At 36.0% G+C, this 17,997-nt stretch overlaps 2 protein-coding genes across 2 annotated transcripts; one reads left to right on the forward strand and one right to left on the reverse strand.

Annotated features, from left to right (window-relative positions):
- The first annotated feature begins 3,814 nt into the window (after positions 1-3,814).
- On the forward strand, positions 3,815-6,820 carry LOC145785793 (doublesex and mab-3 related transcription factor 3, truncated-like). Its single transcript, XM_082597503.1, has 3 exons — positions 3,815-4,064; positions 4,652-4,892; positions 5,541-6,820. The coding sequence occupies exons 1-3, from the start codon at positions 3,852-3,854 to the stop codon at positions 6,482-6,484; spliced, it is 1,398 nt and encodes a 465-aa protein (XP_082453629.1). The 5' UTR covers positions 3,815-3,851; the 3' UTR covers positions 6,485-6,820.
- Positions 6,821-7,179: 359 nt separating this feature from the next.
- LOC145785228 (uncharacterized) lies at positions 7,180-13,794 on the reverse strand. The gene is made up of 11 exons (XM_082596913.1): positions 13,640-13,794; positions 13,171-13,342; positions 12,827-12,952; positions 12,282-12,441; positions 11,547-11,747; positions 10,513-10,628; positions 10,194-10,386; positions 9,546-9,722; positions 9,136-9,297; positions 8,107-8,304; positions 7,180-7,290 (listed from the first exon to the last, which is right to left on the reverse strand). The coding sequence occupies exons 1-11, from the start codon at positions 13,792-13,794 to the stop codon at positions 7,238-7,240; spliced, it is 1,713 nt and encodes a 570-aa protein (XP_082453039.1). The 3' UTR covers positions 7,180-7,237.
- Positions 13,795-17,997: the final 4,203 nt, after the last annotated feature.

A 17,997-nucleotide genomic window follows, 5' to 3' on the forward strand; every position in this document is an offset into this window, starting at 1 on the left:
TAAAATATTTTTATGGCACTTTTAGCTTCCGTTACGTTTACATTGAAGTTTCAAGTGAGGAAGCGGATTTTTGTGAATAAGCACTTTAAATACCAGTACTTGAATGCTTGATTGAATCATTAAAAATATTGGTGTCAAGCCTACTGAAAAACGAATAAATCATTCGATGATCTTATAAATGTTTGTGAAAGCCATTTTTTTAATAACAAAGTGGAAATAAAGGTTAAAATTCATTGATTGGACATAAACACTTTCAGGACTTTTTTCTGCTGATGCAAAACTTTTAATTTCATTTACTTTACTGTATAAGCCAGGTAAGATGTTTGTCTTTTTACCGTCTGCTCTGGATTAAATAGAAGATTATATAAGCGGTGATATGCTTTGGATTGTTTTCGAAGTTTTATAGAAAAAAATTACAATATTACTAAGCAGCGAATTTTGAAGTAAAATAACTTGAAACAAAATATAGAAACTTTATCGTATAATTGCGGTATGAAATTAAAGTTGGATTACTTACATGTAGGCTACAAGGTAATTACATTTTAAAAATACGCTTAAAAGTTTATCTTTACATAACAGTATTAAGAGCCTTCAAAGATACACTGTTTTAATTTTGTAAGCTAAATACGCCTAACCCAACAAAAAAGATAATTCAAGCGTGATAAAAAATAAATAAAAACCATTGCACCTTTTATAATTTGAAAGAACATGCCCACCACCTGTAGCAGGTAATTTATTATGATTATCTTACATGCTACAGGTATTATTTAATGCGCCTTATCTTCTATATTTTTCCCATATCTTTGCATTCGAACATCAGTGCTAAGTGGTTATAGGTGTACAAAAAATCTAAACTTTTTTTTATTAGCTCTCAAGTTAAATAATATCCTTATGACCCCAAACACTCGACGAAAAAACTTCATTTTTCAGCAACTTTCAAAGGTGAAAGAAAAAGGAGAAATTTTTTTTTGTATGGCCACAAGAAATGTTACAATTTTCGACAGTTTTGAAACTGCTTGGCTTTTGGCCTGCACGTATTGTTACCATGGTTTTGAGGTTACTGAAAAGATCTTACAATATCTCTAAGATAGGTTCAAAAATGTTTAGTTTGTGACATCTTGTTTTTGAAACTGAAACCGATACTAATGAAAGAAATCTAAACCGATATATTGTGCAAGGATGCAAAGGCTCATGAGTGAAGTTTCATTAAAGGAATTGTTATTGAATATTTTTTAAATTCTTCTCTTATGTCTTCTTCAAAATGTTTTGCAATTATTTTAAAGGGACCAAATAGTGTTTACAGTCTATACAGCCTTAAATTTTTCTCGGTCGCCCTGACCATGTAAAGGTCACTTTAACACAATAACCAAGAAATTAAGTTGACTTTTAGGAAAGCAAGAAAAGGTTTGAACTCAGATTTTTCAGGTGTAGACTTGTTGTCAGTATAGATCACAATCTTTCTTGCGATTGTAGCAGTAGGCTATTTTAAGCTTGCTTGACATTAAAGTTGGGTGAAGCAATAACATATTGGTGTGTGATGAAAAACTATTACAGTAAAACAAATTGTTAAGTTTTACGTAAAAGTTAAAAGTTATGTTGAACAATCTAAATGCAAAACAGCAAAACTAAGCTGTTAATATTTTTAACAATTGATGTTAGTGGTTACTTTAATAACACAAAGCAAAGTTGTAAGTTAAGACGGGCTTTTCGGCTGAGTTCGTGTTTAAAATTGAAAAAAAAAACTGGAGTCAGGTTGAGACTTCAAACTTGTAAATATCTTAGACGTCTGTGTAAGTTAGTTTGCTTTCATTAATTTGGTTTATTCGCAAAAATTTATTTTAAAGTTTTAAAAAAATTTTTAGGCTTGAGTATGAAAGAACTTTCTTACAACTCTGTCTTAGAGCAGATTTCAAACATCTGTTTGCTCTGTTTAAAATTTTATTTAATTGTAAGTTGAAGCGGTTTGCTTGCAATAAAAACACACACGAATGCCATTATAACCTAACCTAAGTTTTTATCCATGAGATTTGACGGATGTATCACAACAACAACTGTTTAATGAAGCTTCACTTGGTTAAAATTTCTTGAGAAACCATAATCATTTCAAGATGAAGGTGTGGTAAGATCACCAATTAATTTACTCAAGTTGTGGCTTTAAAACAATATCATTAGTTTATTTTAGAATTAGTTTCATGTTTTTAATCATACATAAAGTTAGGCAACAATGTTTTGTGTGATTGATTAAACAGATTAACCAAGATGATATTTAATGTTAAGGTTTGGCGGCTAATGTCACTTTTTGAAAGAAAGATAGATTGCTTCAAAAGCAAAAACAATTTGTCCATGTATTTGCACAAATATTTCTAAATATTGTATTTGCCCAAAACCAGCAAAGATATACAAGAAATCCAGTCTTTCAAATGAAATTTGAATTGAAACTTATTATTAGCATTTCTAGGTTATTAAAATAAAATTTAGTAGGTTATACCTTCGATGACGTAACAAAGAACAGCAAATTGTTTAGTGCATTTATTTTAGCAGACTCTAGTGAAAATACAAAATTAAAACAGTTTTGATTCGCAAAGCAAATTCGGTCTGCTCTAGATCCTGCCAGTGTTATTAGTAATGCAAAATATTGAATTTTTATGACACTTAATTATTACAAGGTTATCGTTTGCAACAAAAAATGCTTTGGAGCATTTTATGGTCTTTATCCAAATGCAATAAACTGCCAGTACAACATAAAAAACAAAAAAATCCTTTGACCATGTTATTAAGATTTTTGTAAATTACAACCATTGTGTGGAAAAACAACAAATTGATAAAGAAAATGAAATAGAATTTTAATGACCGCTCAATGTTTTCACTTGAGACCATATCTAAACATGTATTGAATTTCGTCAACCTTTTCGGCATGTTTTTCCGCCTTGCCCAGTTTTGAAGAAAAAGTAAATATTTTGCTTAGTTAAGGGGTTAGTTTGCATCATGGTACGTAGCTAAATATGCACATAATTGATAATTTGTTTGCCTTTTGAACCTGGCTGATAACTTTAATGATGTATTAATTTTTTTGCCTAAAAAATGTCACGACTTTTATGAAAAAGAATGTCAAGTGTTTTGATCCCAAAGCAAATATAAACCTTGTTAGCTCATCTAGAGAAAGCCGTTGAAAGAAATATTTTGACATTTTCAACCAGATTAGTGAACAAATTTTAACAGTTTATATTGAAATAGTATCGAATAACGCAGTGAAAGGCAACATTTTTATGGTATTGTGATGCACCACAGACAAAAAGCTGAAGCAAATAAAAGAAAATTATCCTGAATCATACCGGTGACCTTACTGCAACTTTGAAAAGATATTAGTTCCAATGTACACCATCGGGTCAGAATTATTTGACCATGCGATTCAAATGAGACGTAACCAAAACTTTCATCTGACTTTGAAACTTTCGATAGCCTATACAATTAGGCCTACATGGTTGTCTGCTGAGAATTCACATGCGCATGTAAAAACAGTGAACCGTCTCTTGGTAACGTCAAACGTAGCCTATGTTTATCAAATGTATTTAGCCAATTAGTTGCGACAAAAATCAACATTTTCCACTTTCGTTTTCTTCTTGTGTTGCTTTTTCCTAATTAATCTACAGTAGCCTATAATCAATGTCTGTGCAATTAGTATTAACAAAAGCGTCAGATGAAATAAACTTCAAAAAACAAAAGAAACAAGTTAAAGCTTTAATAAATAAACTTAAATGTTTGTTTCTAGACACTGTAACATCATTTGCAATTTTTTTTAGTGTAAGTAGGCATATTTGAGCGCAGCCATTATTGTGGTTCAATCATAAGCAATGTCCACCAAAAACAACTCCACCAAAATTTTAAAAGGCTTAGTTCCTTATCCTGTTACTGAGAAAGGTGCAAGAAAACCAAAATGCGCAAGATGCCGGAATCATGGTTTAATATCCTGGCTGAAAGGTCACAAACGGTGTTGCCCACATCGAGACTGCGCATGCGCGAAATGCAATTTGATTGCAGAAAGACAAAGAGTGATGGCAGCACAAGTAATTGATTGTTTGTTATTTTTATTTATTTATAATATTATTAATATTGGGACACAAGTGCTGCAATAAGTGCAGTTTTTATCTGGTAAATCACCATGGTAATAATTTTTACGTACAGTCATCATTGATTTACACAGCATCCTGCTTTTTAGTCGAAGCACTTTTTTATTTTTGATGTAATTACAAAAATGTACTTGCTAGCTCGGATATTTAAGAAATTGTTTTGCATGTAAGTAAAGATTGCAGGTTACTAAGTTTAAACTGGCAATCACAATGGTTTAGTTATTTAAAACATTACAATTTGAAAAAAAAACGTCTGAAATAAATAAAAAAAATATTATTTTTGCATCATTACAAGTGGAAACATATTTTTTACAAATATAAAAGTTAATCGTTTCAATTGGCACTTATCTTGTAAACGCGTTAATTGTCTTGGAAGTATCTTGATTTAGGGCCTGAGGATATCATTGGTACCGGTCCAGGCTTTTGTACCGGTCTAAATTATAATACACATCTTCTTTAAGCTTGCAAGGGATTCACACATTTCACTATCATGGCAAAAAACAAGTTTATGTTAACACATGCAGGTTGCTCTTAAACGACAACAGGCTGGAGAAGACGCTATTGCGCTCGGGCTAAGACTAACATCTTCTTGTGGTGATGAAAACGTCACAAAACTACACACCAACCAGGATTCGGAGACGCGATCTCAACTGCTTTCAAGAGATTGTCCAATTGATAAAAAATGGAATACCAAAGATGAGGCTAGTAAAAATGCTTATAAAGAAAAGAATAAAATCCTTAGAAGAAAGAGGCAACTTACAACAGGTTTGGCTGCACTTTACTTTATCAGTCAAAGACTGTTTTCTTTAGAAAGTTTAGACTGATACAGTAGACTAAATGCGTTTTACGAAAAGTTTCTACAACAGACCCTACAAAATGACATGCAAGTGGGCTCAACTCAATAACACACTCTGAAGTTTTGTTGTTTCGTGCACGACACAACAAGTTTATGATCAGCAAACACTACTTGAACCAAATTTTATATCAACTTTAATACATTGAAGCAGGAAAAAACGTTTTTACAATAAAGCCATAAACTTACGAACGATTTCATTTGACGTGTTTGAGAAAAAATTCTTAACCTAAAATTTTCTGCATTTGTTATCAAATCATGCATATTTGTTTTAATTAACCTCTGAGTAGCCTATTACTGAGTTTTCTTGACTAAGACTTTTGGCCTTTTTAATGTAGCCTACCCTGTGTTATGTGACCTATGACAAAAATAATGTAATAAGTAGAAATTGGTTTGTTTTAAATTATTGTTTTTACACTTGTAATTGGGTTCATTAGGGCGAAGTTTCGTTTTACATTACAAACTTTTCTCGGCATCATTGACTTAAATGGAGAATGATCATAGTTTCGGTTTGCCAACGTCTCGTTAGAAATTAGTCGTGTCAATTGATTTATGTTCAGGTTCTGGATTTAGCAAAACAACAACTGATACTGAAGCAGCAACTGGCAATTTATCAAAGCGAAAACGCCCAACGTCTGCTTCGAGTGATGATAAATCGGAAAGCAAACAATGCGAAGGTGATGGAGACCGCACAGAAGTTCTAGGAGTGAACAATTCTATAGCATCTTCTTTCCGTCCCGGTCGTTTATCAAAAACAGAAATTCTTGAACGACTTTTTCCAAGCAACACTCCATCAGTCCGAGAACTTGTTCTTCAAGGGTGCGGTGGTGATTTGGTAAAAGCTATTGAACACTTCTTGTCTATAGAAGGGCCTAGAGGTCACACTACCAGCACAAGCTTGTTAGAAGGGTATCAGAATAATAGTAATCTCGTTCCAGTAAAACTTTTGCCGGAAACGTTGAAAACCAGTACAAGGTCGAAAATATTTGAAGACAAACATCACGAATCTTCAATTTCTTTTGCAAGTGATGCTATTAATAAGTCAAACGATTTTTTTCCGGCAGAATCAAATTATAAAAAACCTTCACTCATTGCGCCCATCAGTCATGGATTAATAACACCGCCTTTTGATGGAGGTGAAATTGAAATTCCATCTTTTACCGAAAATTACACTGCACCGTATAGACATGTGCGTCCTAATCGTGATCAAAAGTTGTGTTTAAATGATTTATATTTGTCAAACTCAATTTGCTTAGATAAACTGAACAATAAAAATAATGAACTGAGAACCGATCCGTACGGCTTCCCTAAAAGTCAATTGTTGTACAGTCCAATACACAGCGTATCTTCAAACCAAGGATCACAGTCAAGCCCACTTGAACCACCTGCAAGTGCTCAGAGGCATCTTGCGCGAGGATTTCGCGTGAACGGAAAAGGATTATCCAGATGGTCGGATCAAAGTTGGATTTTCAAGTTTCCATCATTTTTTAATCCTGCTCACTAAAGAAACTTTAAATCATTGTAGCCTGTTAAAACCATGATCAATAGCGCAATATAATTTTTCTTGTCAAAATCGTGGCAAAAATATTTTGCAGATACAAACAAACACCTTGCTCATTTTTAAAGTAAGTTACTAGTCTTTAGATTTTCTTTTAAATAGCCCGCCATTTAATTCACATGAAAATGAAAGCGCATTGCGCCAAATTAAGTTGAATTTGCTTCGATTTGTGTCGGTGACTTGAAGTGACCCGACAAATAAACAAGTATCTTTGCATGTGATAAAGTTGCTGTTTTCCACGACATTTTAACATTACCTGAACTTTTTGACACTGCAGTAAAGCTATTCCTTGATTTTGTGTTTTTGTATGTTCGCATTACTTTGTATATAGCCTATGCAGTATTATACGTTTTATTGCAATGAAACAAAACTGCAAGACATGTAGCAAATAATGTTTGCTGAATAGCCGTCACAAAAACTAGACGAAGTTAAGTGGCAATTTTTAACCTTCAAGTGAAGTTTGAAGGGTCAATAATAATTGAGCAAAGAAAACAGACTGTGAAGAATCAAGTTTCAGAAATTGTCTTGCACAACAATATTATGATGCAAGGTCGGCAATAATTAAAAGCAAAACAACAGAAAGCAAATTAGATGTAGGCCATTTGAAGAAGCCATATCCAATTTTTCCTCTTCACTGGCTTGAAAAACTTCAAGCAAGAAGTTTCGAAATTATGCACTTGAGTATAATCTCAAGACCCATCAAAGTTCTGAATGATTAGTTTCCGTCTTATGAGCTTCATTGGTAGATGCTTCTAAAAAGAAACAAATGGATTAGGAAATTCGTTTTTATGTGAAGATACATCCTGTGTTTTTTTAACGCACCCTCGTATTTTTCTAATATTTTTCTGTGCGTATGCTGTACACAAACTTGTTAGCAAGACTTGTGCAGTCATTTTCAGTCGTCTGATAAGTAGGAGATTCTTGTTATGTTTCACAGCCATACCCTAAAAGGAGTCCATGATGGCGTCCGTCGCGTCTCAACGTGGCTCACCAACCGTCAAGACGCTGTTTTGCAAAACATAGGCTAAATTTTTTTAGTCAATCTATTGATTCTATCATGTTCACAGCCTTTTTACATCTTCCATAAAGGTTGGGAAACTTTGGCTTCATGACCTGAGTCCTGACAATGGATCGAGCAACTGCTTTCTGTTTCAAGTTTGACCTAAACAATTTTATCAAAAAAGGGCCACCTCCGATGGGGAAGAGACACATAAAGTAACGTTTCAATTAAAAAATTTATACTTTTGATAAAATGTTATTCGAGGAATCATTGCAGAAGTCCACCCTCTAGGTAAATTGCTTAATGTGATGTTCCGTTTCGACTAAATCAATAAGCTACGGGCTATTGTTGCAACTACCGAAGTCTTAATGATACCTTTTACAGTAAAAATAGGCTACTATAAACTACGATTATCGTTTAAATCAAATGAGTATGAGCAAGAGCTGTAAATATTTAAGAAAAATCGAGGCTGTGTTTTGAAAAAAAAATCAGCTTAAAGAAAATCAGAGAATCGAAATGAATATAAACTTCAAAATACCCCAAGAAAAATATTTCAACAATTAATTACCTTTTTTATCTGTCAAATCAATTACAGCTGTAGCACTAGCGTATGGTCCGACCACTACATCAAACTCCACTTCACTTTCACCGTCCACTCTCTCAGAAGGAAACACATCATAAAGAAGAGGCGATTTTAACAGCAACGCTTCAGAAGGATCAGTAGCGCCAAGAGAAACTGTGCCATTGTTGTAAGAAATAGTGAACGCTGAAAAGTATAAAGCCCACTTTAGTGTAAAAAATCTCACATAAAATCAGATTTGTAATGCCATATCTCATGTTTAGGTCCAGAAAGTGAAAAGTTGTGAAACAGATTGTTTATTAGGCTACATTAAACAAAATATTGAACAAAAACTTTATTATTATTTTTTTTTTATCTCTCCTTGTGTCAGTGGCGGATCCGGGGAGAGAAATTGAAGAGATCGCCCCCCCCCCCCTCCTTCCCTTACACCACACAAAAATAACTTTATTAAAGGGTGTATTTGTAAGGTCGGATTAATGTAGAGCTGCACATCATTGTGTTTTATTGAAATCGCTCTCCCCTAAGGTTACTCGCTGGATCAGTCCTGCCTTGTGTATTGTCTAATATTTACTGCTTGTTAAAACAGTAATACAAGGGGTGATTGAAAAATATGTGGCCTGGTGCAGAAGGACACGAGATATAAACTTTAATTTTTTTTGGTGCCAAATTGAATCTGTCATAATCGTGTAGAAAAATTTAAAAGTTACTGACTGATGTAATAGCTTTAAAAGTTACCGAGAACTTATTTTACAGATAAGAGTAGAAATAGCTTAGGTAGGAACATGATCTTACAATGACAATATAACAACGTATTGGATAGCACAAGCTTGGTCAACCAAAGTTTATCTATTTCTAAAGAAAAGCTTGTGATAACTTTTGCTACTGTTATTTATTGTAGAATAACTGTACCTTAAAAGTTAATCTCGAGCGAGGTTTAACAGTTTAATGGACTCATACAGTACAATGACACAGATTTTTCAACGCAAGAAAAACATTAAATACGACTGTGATGATTACCTTTGTCAATTTTTTCCGCTTCAACACCAGATAAACTAAAACTACGTGTGCAAGGCAAAGTATTCGGATTCGCAATTGCAACAACAATTCTTGAGGTGGATTTAAACATCGCGCTGTAGCATTCGTTTGTGTTTTTCCATTGCTTTCGAACCACCACACTGTCTATAAATATAAGGAGTCAAAGTTATGGTAAAAGCCAAGCAGAGAGAATTTTAAAAAATATGTAGCCTACGCCCCGTTAGCTCAGTGGTTACGCGCCCGGCTCAAGATCACGCGCGCTGGTTCGACTCTGGGTGTGCACTTGAGCAACGCACTTTCAGGACTGCTCTCTTGCAAAATCTTTCAACTTGATGCAAGTTCTTACAATTTTTTTGTCTTGGTAATTAATTGTAATTGAAAAGATAGGCTACCTGCGTTCAAATAAGGGAGAAATGTAGAAAATGCAGCATAGATTTGCTTATGTCGTGACTGCCTATCGAACATGCCTCTGCACGAATGGGACCACGGTTCATCAGCCAGGGCCTCGTAAATGACTTGATCATAACCGTGCGAATATTGAAGTAGTAAGCTGGCCAGCAAACGGACCCCTGAAAGATTAACACGACGGTTGAAGTGTGTGAGATTAAAGATGCTACTGTACTTTTTCGAAAATGGAAGCAAGGTAGCCTAGTAATAACTAACACCAAATCAAATTATAAACAGCACAAACATTGCACAAAATAATAGTTTTTACGAAATATTAGAAAAACAATTTTTTTTTAAAGATTTCATCCTCTCGAGAATATCCGATGTTGATATTCCTGAATGTTGCTGTCGAAGTTAACATTTTATGAAAGAATATCTTAAAATTGTTACATTTTATGTCAAGCAATCTTTGGAAAAACAGTTTTCTTAAAGTTGACTATAACATTAGAAATAATGTCTTTGGTGCAATTAACTTGTCCCAAAGACATAGTTGTTTGTTAAATTCGTCGGGTGCAATCTATTGTAAGCGTAAATTTTTTTTTTGTTTCTCTAAGACCTCACAAGTAGATGATTGTAAATTGTAATTGACTTACCTGTGACTGGTGATTGTGACATAGAGTTTGGTAAGTCGTCATCGAATCTTTGAAACCTTCCAAAGATTTTGTAATAGCAGTCATCCATGCCGCCGTTAAATCTGACGCCATCGAATGCATGATTAGACTTTGGTTGATAGCCAAATGACGTCACAATGATTGGCTTTTTCGGCCATTTTGGAGGAACTTTTCCCTGCAGCAAAATGATGCAATTTGCTGGCGAGACTTGGTCAAAGAGAAATGTTGTAAAGTGGACATCAGTGCAAAGAACAAAATCAACACTAAATATGTTAATTTTTATGTGAAACGTGTTACTTACCATAATAATTTGCTTGAAAATTAATAGCTCATGTTCTATTTCTTCCATTGAACTGCCATCATCCCACAAATGAAAGCTCCAGGCGTATATGGCATCAAAGGCTTCTCTGTCTTTTACTGAAATCAACATATTGATAGAAACACATGTTCAGTTGTTCACCAATACGGTAGTTCTGCGATTTAAATTATTATGCTATTTTTATATCAATCAGCCAATAAAAGAATACATTTTTGTCTTTATCAATTCATAATTTTAAATTTGCAAATGTGTAACGTGGCTACTTCTTCATTATCTGTAGCTTGTCTTTCAATAGCCCCGATAGCTTAGTTGGTTAGCGCGTGACTTCTGGAACGAAGAAGCTTCAAGATCAAGTTGCGCTGGTTCGACTGTCGGGGTCTAATGGATGGAATAATTCCCTGGCAACAAGACTTCAACAATCGGAAACTTCACTCTGTCTCGGTACCCGGGCCTACGTCAGTGATTCAAAGCCTCTACAAGTATGCAAAACTGCCAGGGTTAAGCTCTGCAAGAAGCTTTCCCAGTCCGAGGATAAAGATTCAATCAATGAATAGCTCTTCTTCCTTTTTACGTAAGCCTACACGTGGGCCTAAGTTTTGATCACTTCAACCAGTTTTATTGTAAAAGCGCTCATTTTATCATATCACCATAGCACTCCTCAATGGTCACTTTTAAACTTTCAATACTTATTTAACATTTATTGCATCATAAGATTTCCACTTTTGCTTACGTTGTTTTGGCACAAAAAGACAGAGCGCCAAAAGAATGTGTTAAGCCGCGCCACCTAGCGGTAACTTAAAGTCGCAATTGTAGTAAAAACAGTTTTGCAGGAATAATAGGCAGTGAAACAACAGTGCAGATAATTTGCACATAAAACTCTGTAAGTTCCAGGTCTTTGCATATCTTGATACGCCTGAAATATACATAGCTCTCAACATTGATGAGTATTGAGTAGTAGACAACCTAATGTGTAAATCTTTAAATTGTGAGTGATACCGGTAGTCTAATTAGGTTACCAAGAGCTTCGATGTAAGGTGCTGCAGCTGAAGGACTTGATGTTCCTGGACCAAGGATTTTATTTTTATCGTCAGCAATTCCTCTTTGTCGTAATTGCTGTCGCACAAGCTTCACCGATTGTGCATAGTCATCAGGAAGAAAATACACTCTTTCTTTGCTGTCTGGCTCCCATGTCAATTCAATCAAAGGAAGTTCTACGTCTGCGACAATTGAAATTGGAAGTTGTACAAAGCATTGCCATATTAGTGATTAGTGCGCCCGTTTTTTTAAAGTAAGCTGCACCTGAATTCGGTATAACATCGAGACAATACTGAACATATCAAAAATGTGGTAGCCATAACTCTTTTTTTCATCCGGAAAACATGAGCAAGACGAAGATTTGCAAACTAGGCAATATTAAAAAATAATACTGTGAACAAAAGGCCACTTCAAATTACGAAGTATGCTGCGCCTAAAGAATTTGTCCGGCTAAAAACCGACAAAACTAAAGTAGCGCAGTTCTAAGCCCAGATATGAGAAAGCAATGCTTTAAATTGGTCCACAAATATACAGTAGCCTATACCCTAGCCTACTTACAATAGTTAGCATAGGCTACTAAAAACATAAATGTCCTAGTTGCTACACAATGTGTTTTATCTTCGACTAATCAAACCAGTTAATATAGGCTGCAGTAAAACGAAGCATTCTTGAAGCTTCTTTCGAAATAATTCAAATGATTGTTGAAAAACACTTACTGAGTTGTTGTTGGCGGTCCACTGATTGTGCCCAAAACTTGGCAAAATCTGCTACAGATTCTGTCATCATCTTTTGATATTGCTCATTAGGATCTTCTTTAGCTTTTTCCTCCATGTATTTCTCCATGGTCCATTCTTCCTCTTTATACACTTGGCCTTCCTGTGTGTTCAATACAATACAAACATGTCCACCCTGTTAGCTTAGTCGTAAAGCGCCCGACTCAAGATCAAGAGGCGCTAGTTCTGCTCTCGGAGTGTGCGCTTGAGCAACGAGTTTCATGACTGCTCTGTATTCAGCGGGTAGCTAGTGGACGGAATAGCTAACAAACAGCAACACTTCAAACAACTACGGAAACTTTATTCAGTCTGCCAACCTAGGTAGCCGCCCTGCGACAGTGGTTCAAAGCCTCTAAATCACAAATATAGGCGTTGCAAAACTGCGAAAAATAACCTATTAAAGGCTTTGTCAAAATCTTGAATGCTTTTGGTATGGTAGTTTGCTCTGTTTTTTTGTTTTTCTCTTGAACAAGAATTGCTAATGTTACCTTCACTGCTTGTGTTCTTTCCTTGAACCGTTTAATGTTTTTGGGAGAGTTGTAATAGCTATTGGGAGGAGAAGTGGCTGCAAGAACACACTGCACGCCTTCGTTCACAAGCATTCTACTAGTATTCTGTGAATTATAAAAAATAAAAATAAGAAGTAGCTTTAAGTGTTGTAAAAATGCATCATAGAACAAGGAATTTTACAGCGTCAGTGCTCGTAAACCCTTATGTAAAATTACCGTAATAAAAAGAATTCGAAATGAACGAAGCAATTGCCTATAATAGTAGATATAGGCCTACTGTTGATAGTAAATATAAAATAGGCTATCTCAAAAAGAATGCCAACCTCTAATGACTCAATCTCTCCTGCCATATTCCAATAAATGGTTCCAATCCACCTGTCCATCGTCTCGTCATCAGCATCATGAGGAGCAGGAGCAGCACCAGAAACTTCCCAAACTGTTTCCCAATATGCTAATTGAAAAACAGGACCTATTTTCTTGATCATATCAGGAACCCTATAAAATAAATAGTTGCAAAAGATAATCAAAGGCATGTAGCCGACGTACAGACTCAGTATATTATGCCATTGGGATTGTGCCAGTATTGAAAAAAGTCATAACATAATTGCATCACAACGTTTTCAATGTTTTAAATAAACTTATAACACAGGAAAATTGTGCAGATGCACTGAGGTTCGATAAGGCATATTTTTCAGCAAGGTTTTCACTTCAGAAAGGGTAGTTTGTTATTATAATCTGTTTGGCCTACTGTAGGCTACAACTACAATCATACAACGTTAGGTGTCCACTCACCTATTTAAATGATCAGCATAAACACGAGTGCCAAATTTGACAGGGTCGGTTGAATCCGATTTTTTAACGTCAACTTCAAAAAAGTTTTCTGAGTATTCATCAGCAAAACTCAATGAGCTTAGTGCACACAAAATTAAGACTAACTTTTTTTTCATATTTTTGATTGGTCTAATTTTTACAAAAACTGCAACCGTAATAAAATTGTTAGTCAATTTCCTTACACACTTTTGTTTATCAATCAATCAATCTGTATAGGCTACAAAGATAGATTCATTTGATATAGGCTACAGTAGCCTAGTCCAAACAATTTTACCGTGCTCGAAGACACTGTAAATTATTTCTAATCAGAGTTGCGTGTTATAGCCATTTGAAATCGCACTCAAATGGAGATCAGTTCTTACACAATACACAGGGCTGTGGAGTGTAGGAGAGATTTTGGCGTGCCCGGAGTTAAATTCGTTAAAAAAGGCTGACCCCGAGTTGATGCAAAACAATCCACAGTAATATTTTTATAAACCGAAGAGTCGGAATTGTAGGCTATATTTTTCGCCCAACCCTACAGATTGCCGTTACAAAACTTGTAAATGCGCCGTTAACCTTGACTTTTTCATACCAACAAACTAAATGCATAAACTACAGCAGCATGATGCGAAGCTTCTTTGAACTAGCTTTCCTATAAGTTTGAAAAAACTCCATGCTATCAATTGTATGAAAATCTCGTCTAGCTGATACGAAACACCGGCACAAAAAGCTTTGCTACTGTAGTGTAGGCTACATACTTGAGTAGAACCTCAACATGACGACCAAAGCATGCTCAAGATAATTACGGTCAAGACTTGTTTTTTCCTATACAGCTTAATTTTATTCTACCTTTCGATGACTTGATCAAATGGTCGCTTGCTCTAAGACAAAATTTAGCTGCAATTTATCTGGTTTTACCTTATACCATTCCAGTAAAAAGCAACGTGTTTTTGAAATGAAGCAACACGTAATCACTATCGCTCCTCGTGTCCGTGACGTCATAGCAAATACGGTCTGCCGAAGCTGGGAAAATAGGCATCTGGAGTCAAGAAAAAAAAGTAGACTGAGCGGTAAGTTTATAGAAATGCAGCTTTACAGCATCGGGTGAGTTTGGAATGTTGCTTAGTTAATCTGAGTGTTTCCGTGATGCTAAAATGCAGCGTTATCAATTTCAAGCACTTGTCTTCAAACATGCAGAGAACTACATTTTTTCTTGGCACCGGTAGCCTAGGCCTGTAGGCTACCGGTAGCCTGTTTTGCTCGGGTCATAATGAGACGTATGGAAACTACTGAGCACAGGTTATCATGGTTTGTGGCGTTTTCATTAATTTATCAATAACTGTAATTTGGAATGGATTTTGAGTTTCCAGAAATAAATTTTGGTTCCATTTGTTAGATAAAAATGAATAAACACCTCTTGTAAGCACGTCACTGTCCTTTTTTTGCGACGCTGTTTCAGTTCAAAACCTTTTTGGTTGCGAAAATTCTTTTATGTATAAATTTTCAAATCTAAGCCTAGCCTACTGACCACCCGCTCTTTGTTGCAATTTAAACTCGTGTTTCTTCGTGGAAATTGATAAAAAATGGTTGGAAGCTTTAGCCTCACAATTTTTACAAAATTCATTTGTCTTGATCGCGGCCGGTGTTGGTTCGACTCTCGTGGTGTGCGCTTGAGCAATGCACGTTAAGGACTGCTCTCCATTCAGCGGAATCTAACGGATGGAATAAATTCCCGGCAACAAGACTTCAACAATCGGAAACTCCACTCTATCAATCTCGGTGACCGGGCCGCGAAATTTTTTTTCCCACGAGATTTCTGTCTCATTGATTTTAGTCACTCTAAAAGTAAGATTTTCCGAAAGTGTTTTGAGAGATTGGTTGATTCAGATTGCGAAATAACTATTTGCTAATGAAATTCTGCAATGATAATAAAATATAAGCTTTCCCTAACCCTACTTTTTTTGAAAAGCTCTTGTGCACCGCAAAAATTAATGTAAAGAAAAAAAAAGTTTGACTCCGACGGGCGTCGAACCCTCGTTCTCACGATCACTAGGCAGTGAATGAAGCCACTGAGCCAACCGCGCCAACGAGAAAATGTTGCATTCAAACGGTTTTAATACAAACTTTTACCAAAATATGTAAATGAGACAGAAATCTCGTGGGAAAAAATATTTCGCGACCGGGCCAGCGTCAGTGATTCAAAGCCTCTACAGTCTACTCTACAAGTATGCGAAACTGCCAGGATTAAGCTCTGCAATAAGCTTTCCCAGTACGAGGATAAAGATTCAATCAATCATATCAGTGTGATCTTGTGTAATGTTCTTCAACGTTTGCAGACATTAAATCAATGTAAAAAAGAGGACTGATATGCTGGCTGAGGAAGAGACTGATGAATGTAAAGCATTCAGTGGAAAACAAATTTCTTGCAGATTAATATTTTACCAACTGTAAAGTCAATTATTTTTTACATTGATTCACTGTAGGCTACTCTGACGTTATGATGGTGGTGACTGGTGATAGAACTTGCCCATTACTGGATGGTCTGAGCAAGACATCACACGTCAACAAAAGATAAATACTGTATATTAAAATTATTCGACGTTTATAACGAAAAATCAGTCGGAGTAAGTTTCCAGACATGCAGGAAGTTCTGATAAAAATGCGAAACAGACAAAGCTTGCTACAAGAGCGCGTACTTTCTTTGTTAATTCAATTGGACGCAAAGAAACGAAGCTGTTGATGAGAAAGTGAGTGCAAGTAATCTGCTTGCACATTAATCAAAGTTGCAGTATCGTAGCCTATTCCGAGGACAAAATCCAATTGTCAGTAAGGGATCTTGGAGACAGTATCATGGAACAATCATAGGGGTGTTCAATTTCGATTATTTGAATGTTCGAAATTCGAAATTCAATTTGTTTTCGATTTCCGAATTTCGAATATCACAACTATTCACCAAACTGCAAAATGAGATTTTATCGAAAAAAGAACGCAAAATAACGTCTACAGCTCCAGGCCCATGTTAGTGTTTATGAACACAAGCTGATCGACATGGTCACCCGTCAGTCGGGATCTCAGCTTCGTGACGGTCAGGTTTGAAAACGATCGCTCCGCTGGAGCCGAGGTCGCTGGGATCCCAAATACTTCAAGTTCATTTTCACAGCGAGCGATTCACTGCAGAGTGCGGAGGTTTCGACCGAAAGCGACATCGAGTAGCTAAACGCACGCTCCGTCTAGTAGCAAATTATGTTGTTTTTGGGTGTATTCAACATCTGATGACATTGAATCGACACAAAATGGTAGATTTTTGCTATGTCCCAGGCAACAAAATCAGTCATTTTTACATTGATTCAACGTCTGCAGACATTAAATCAATGTAAAAATGACAGATTTTGTTGTCTGGTGTTAGATTGTAGCATCGCAACTCGTTCATAGTGATTATTTATCGCGAAGCTGTTGCGGTTTGCATTCAAAAAGTGTTTTTCTGCTGCCGATCGCTAGTTCATCTATTGTTTTATGTATCAATATTCAATACAGCATAAAAAGTTGCCCCCACACAGAAATATGCGCGGAGGCCTGGCACCCACGCAGGCCCGTAGCCAGCCGGGGGCTAGAGGGGCCTCGCCCCCCCCCCTAAAAAAAATTTCGCCCCCCTTGGCAAAATCTCAACATTCTCAAGCAACAGCTACAATTATAATGATTTTGCCCATTTAAATTTTTTCGGCCCCCTCCCTAAAAAAAGTTGCCCCCCTTCTCTGCGGTCTGGCTACGGCCCTGCCCCACGGCTTAGGCGCCTATGGATTCGGTAAAAAATGGATAAAACTGCGACAAAGCTCAGCCTACACTTTCTGCTATTGCACAACCAAGCTATCTTCATTCTTGAGAGAAATTTGTGAAATTTGGCATTAAAAATGCCAACCTAGCATCCCTGGCCGTTGGACCCGCGGGAACGTGTGATAGTCACGTGATCGACGATGCGCATGCGTCGAAGTCTTTTTTCGCTTGCAAAATGCGACAAGACAGATTTCGCGCCACTCGCGTTACTTTCAATCGCGTTCAGCCGAAAGGGCTGCTATAATTTCGAATATGTCCGATACGAAAAACGAATTTCGAATATCACCTTAATCGAAATCGAATCGAATCGAAAGTCGAAATTGAACACCCCTAAACAATCACATAAAAAAACAACTTTTGAAACAAGTCCACCTGCTATCAATAGTTTCAGCAGGTTTTAATTCAGTGATATGAAAATTTCAGTTTCATTAATTTAACGTGAATTGGTTCTACTTGCACGGAATTAGGCTACGTCTTGAGTTGGATGGAAATTTCGAGACAGGTTT

The sequence above is a fragment of the Aplidium turbinatum genome, chromosome 16 (genome assembly GCF_918807975.1).
Source record: "Aplidium turbinatum chromosome 16, kaAplTurb1.1, whole genome shotgun sequence".
Lineage (NCBI taxonomy): Eukaryota > Metazoa > Chordata > Ascidiacea > Aplousobranchia > Polyclinidae > Aplidium > Aplidium turbinatum.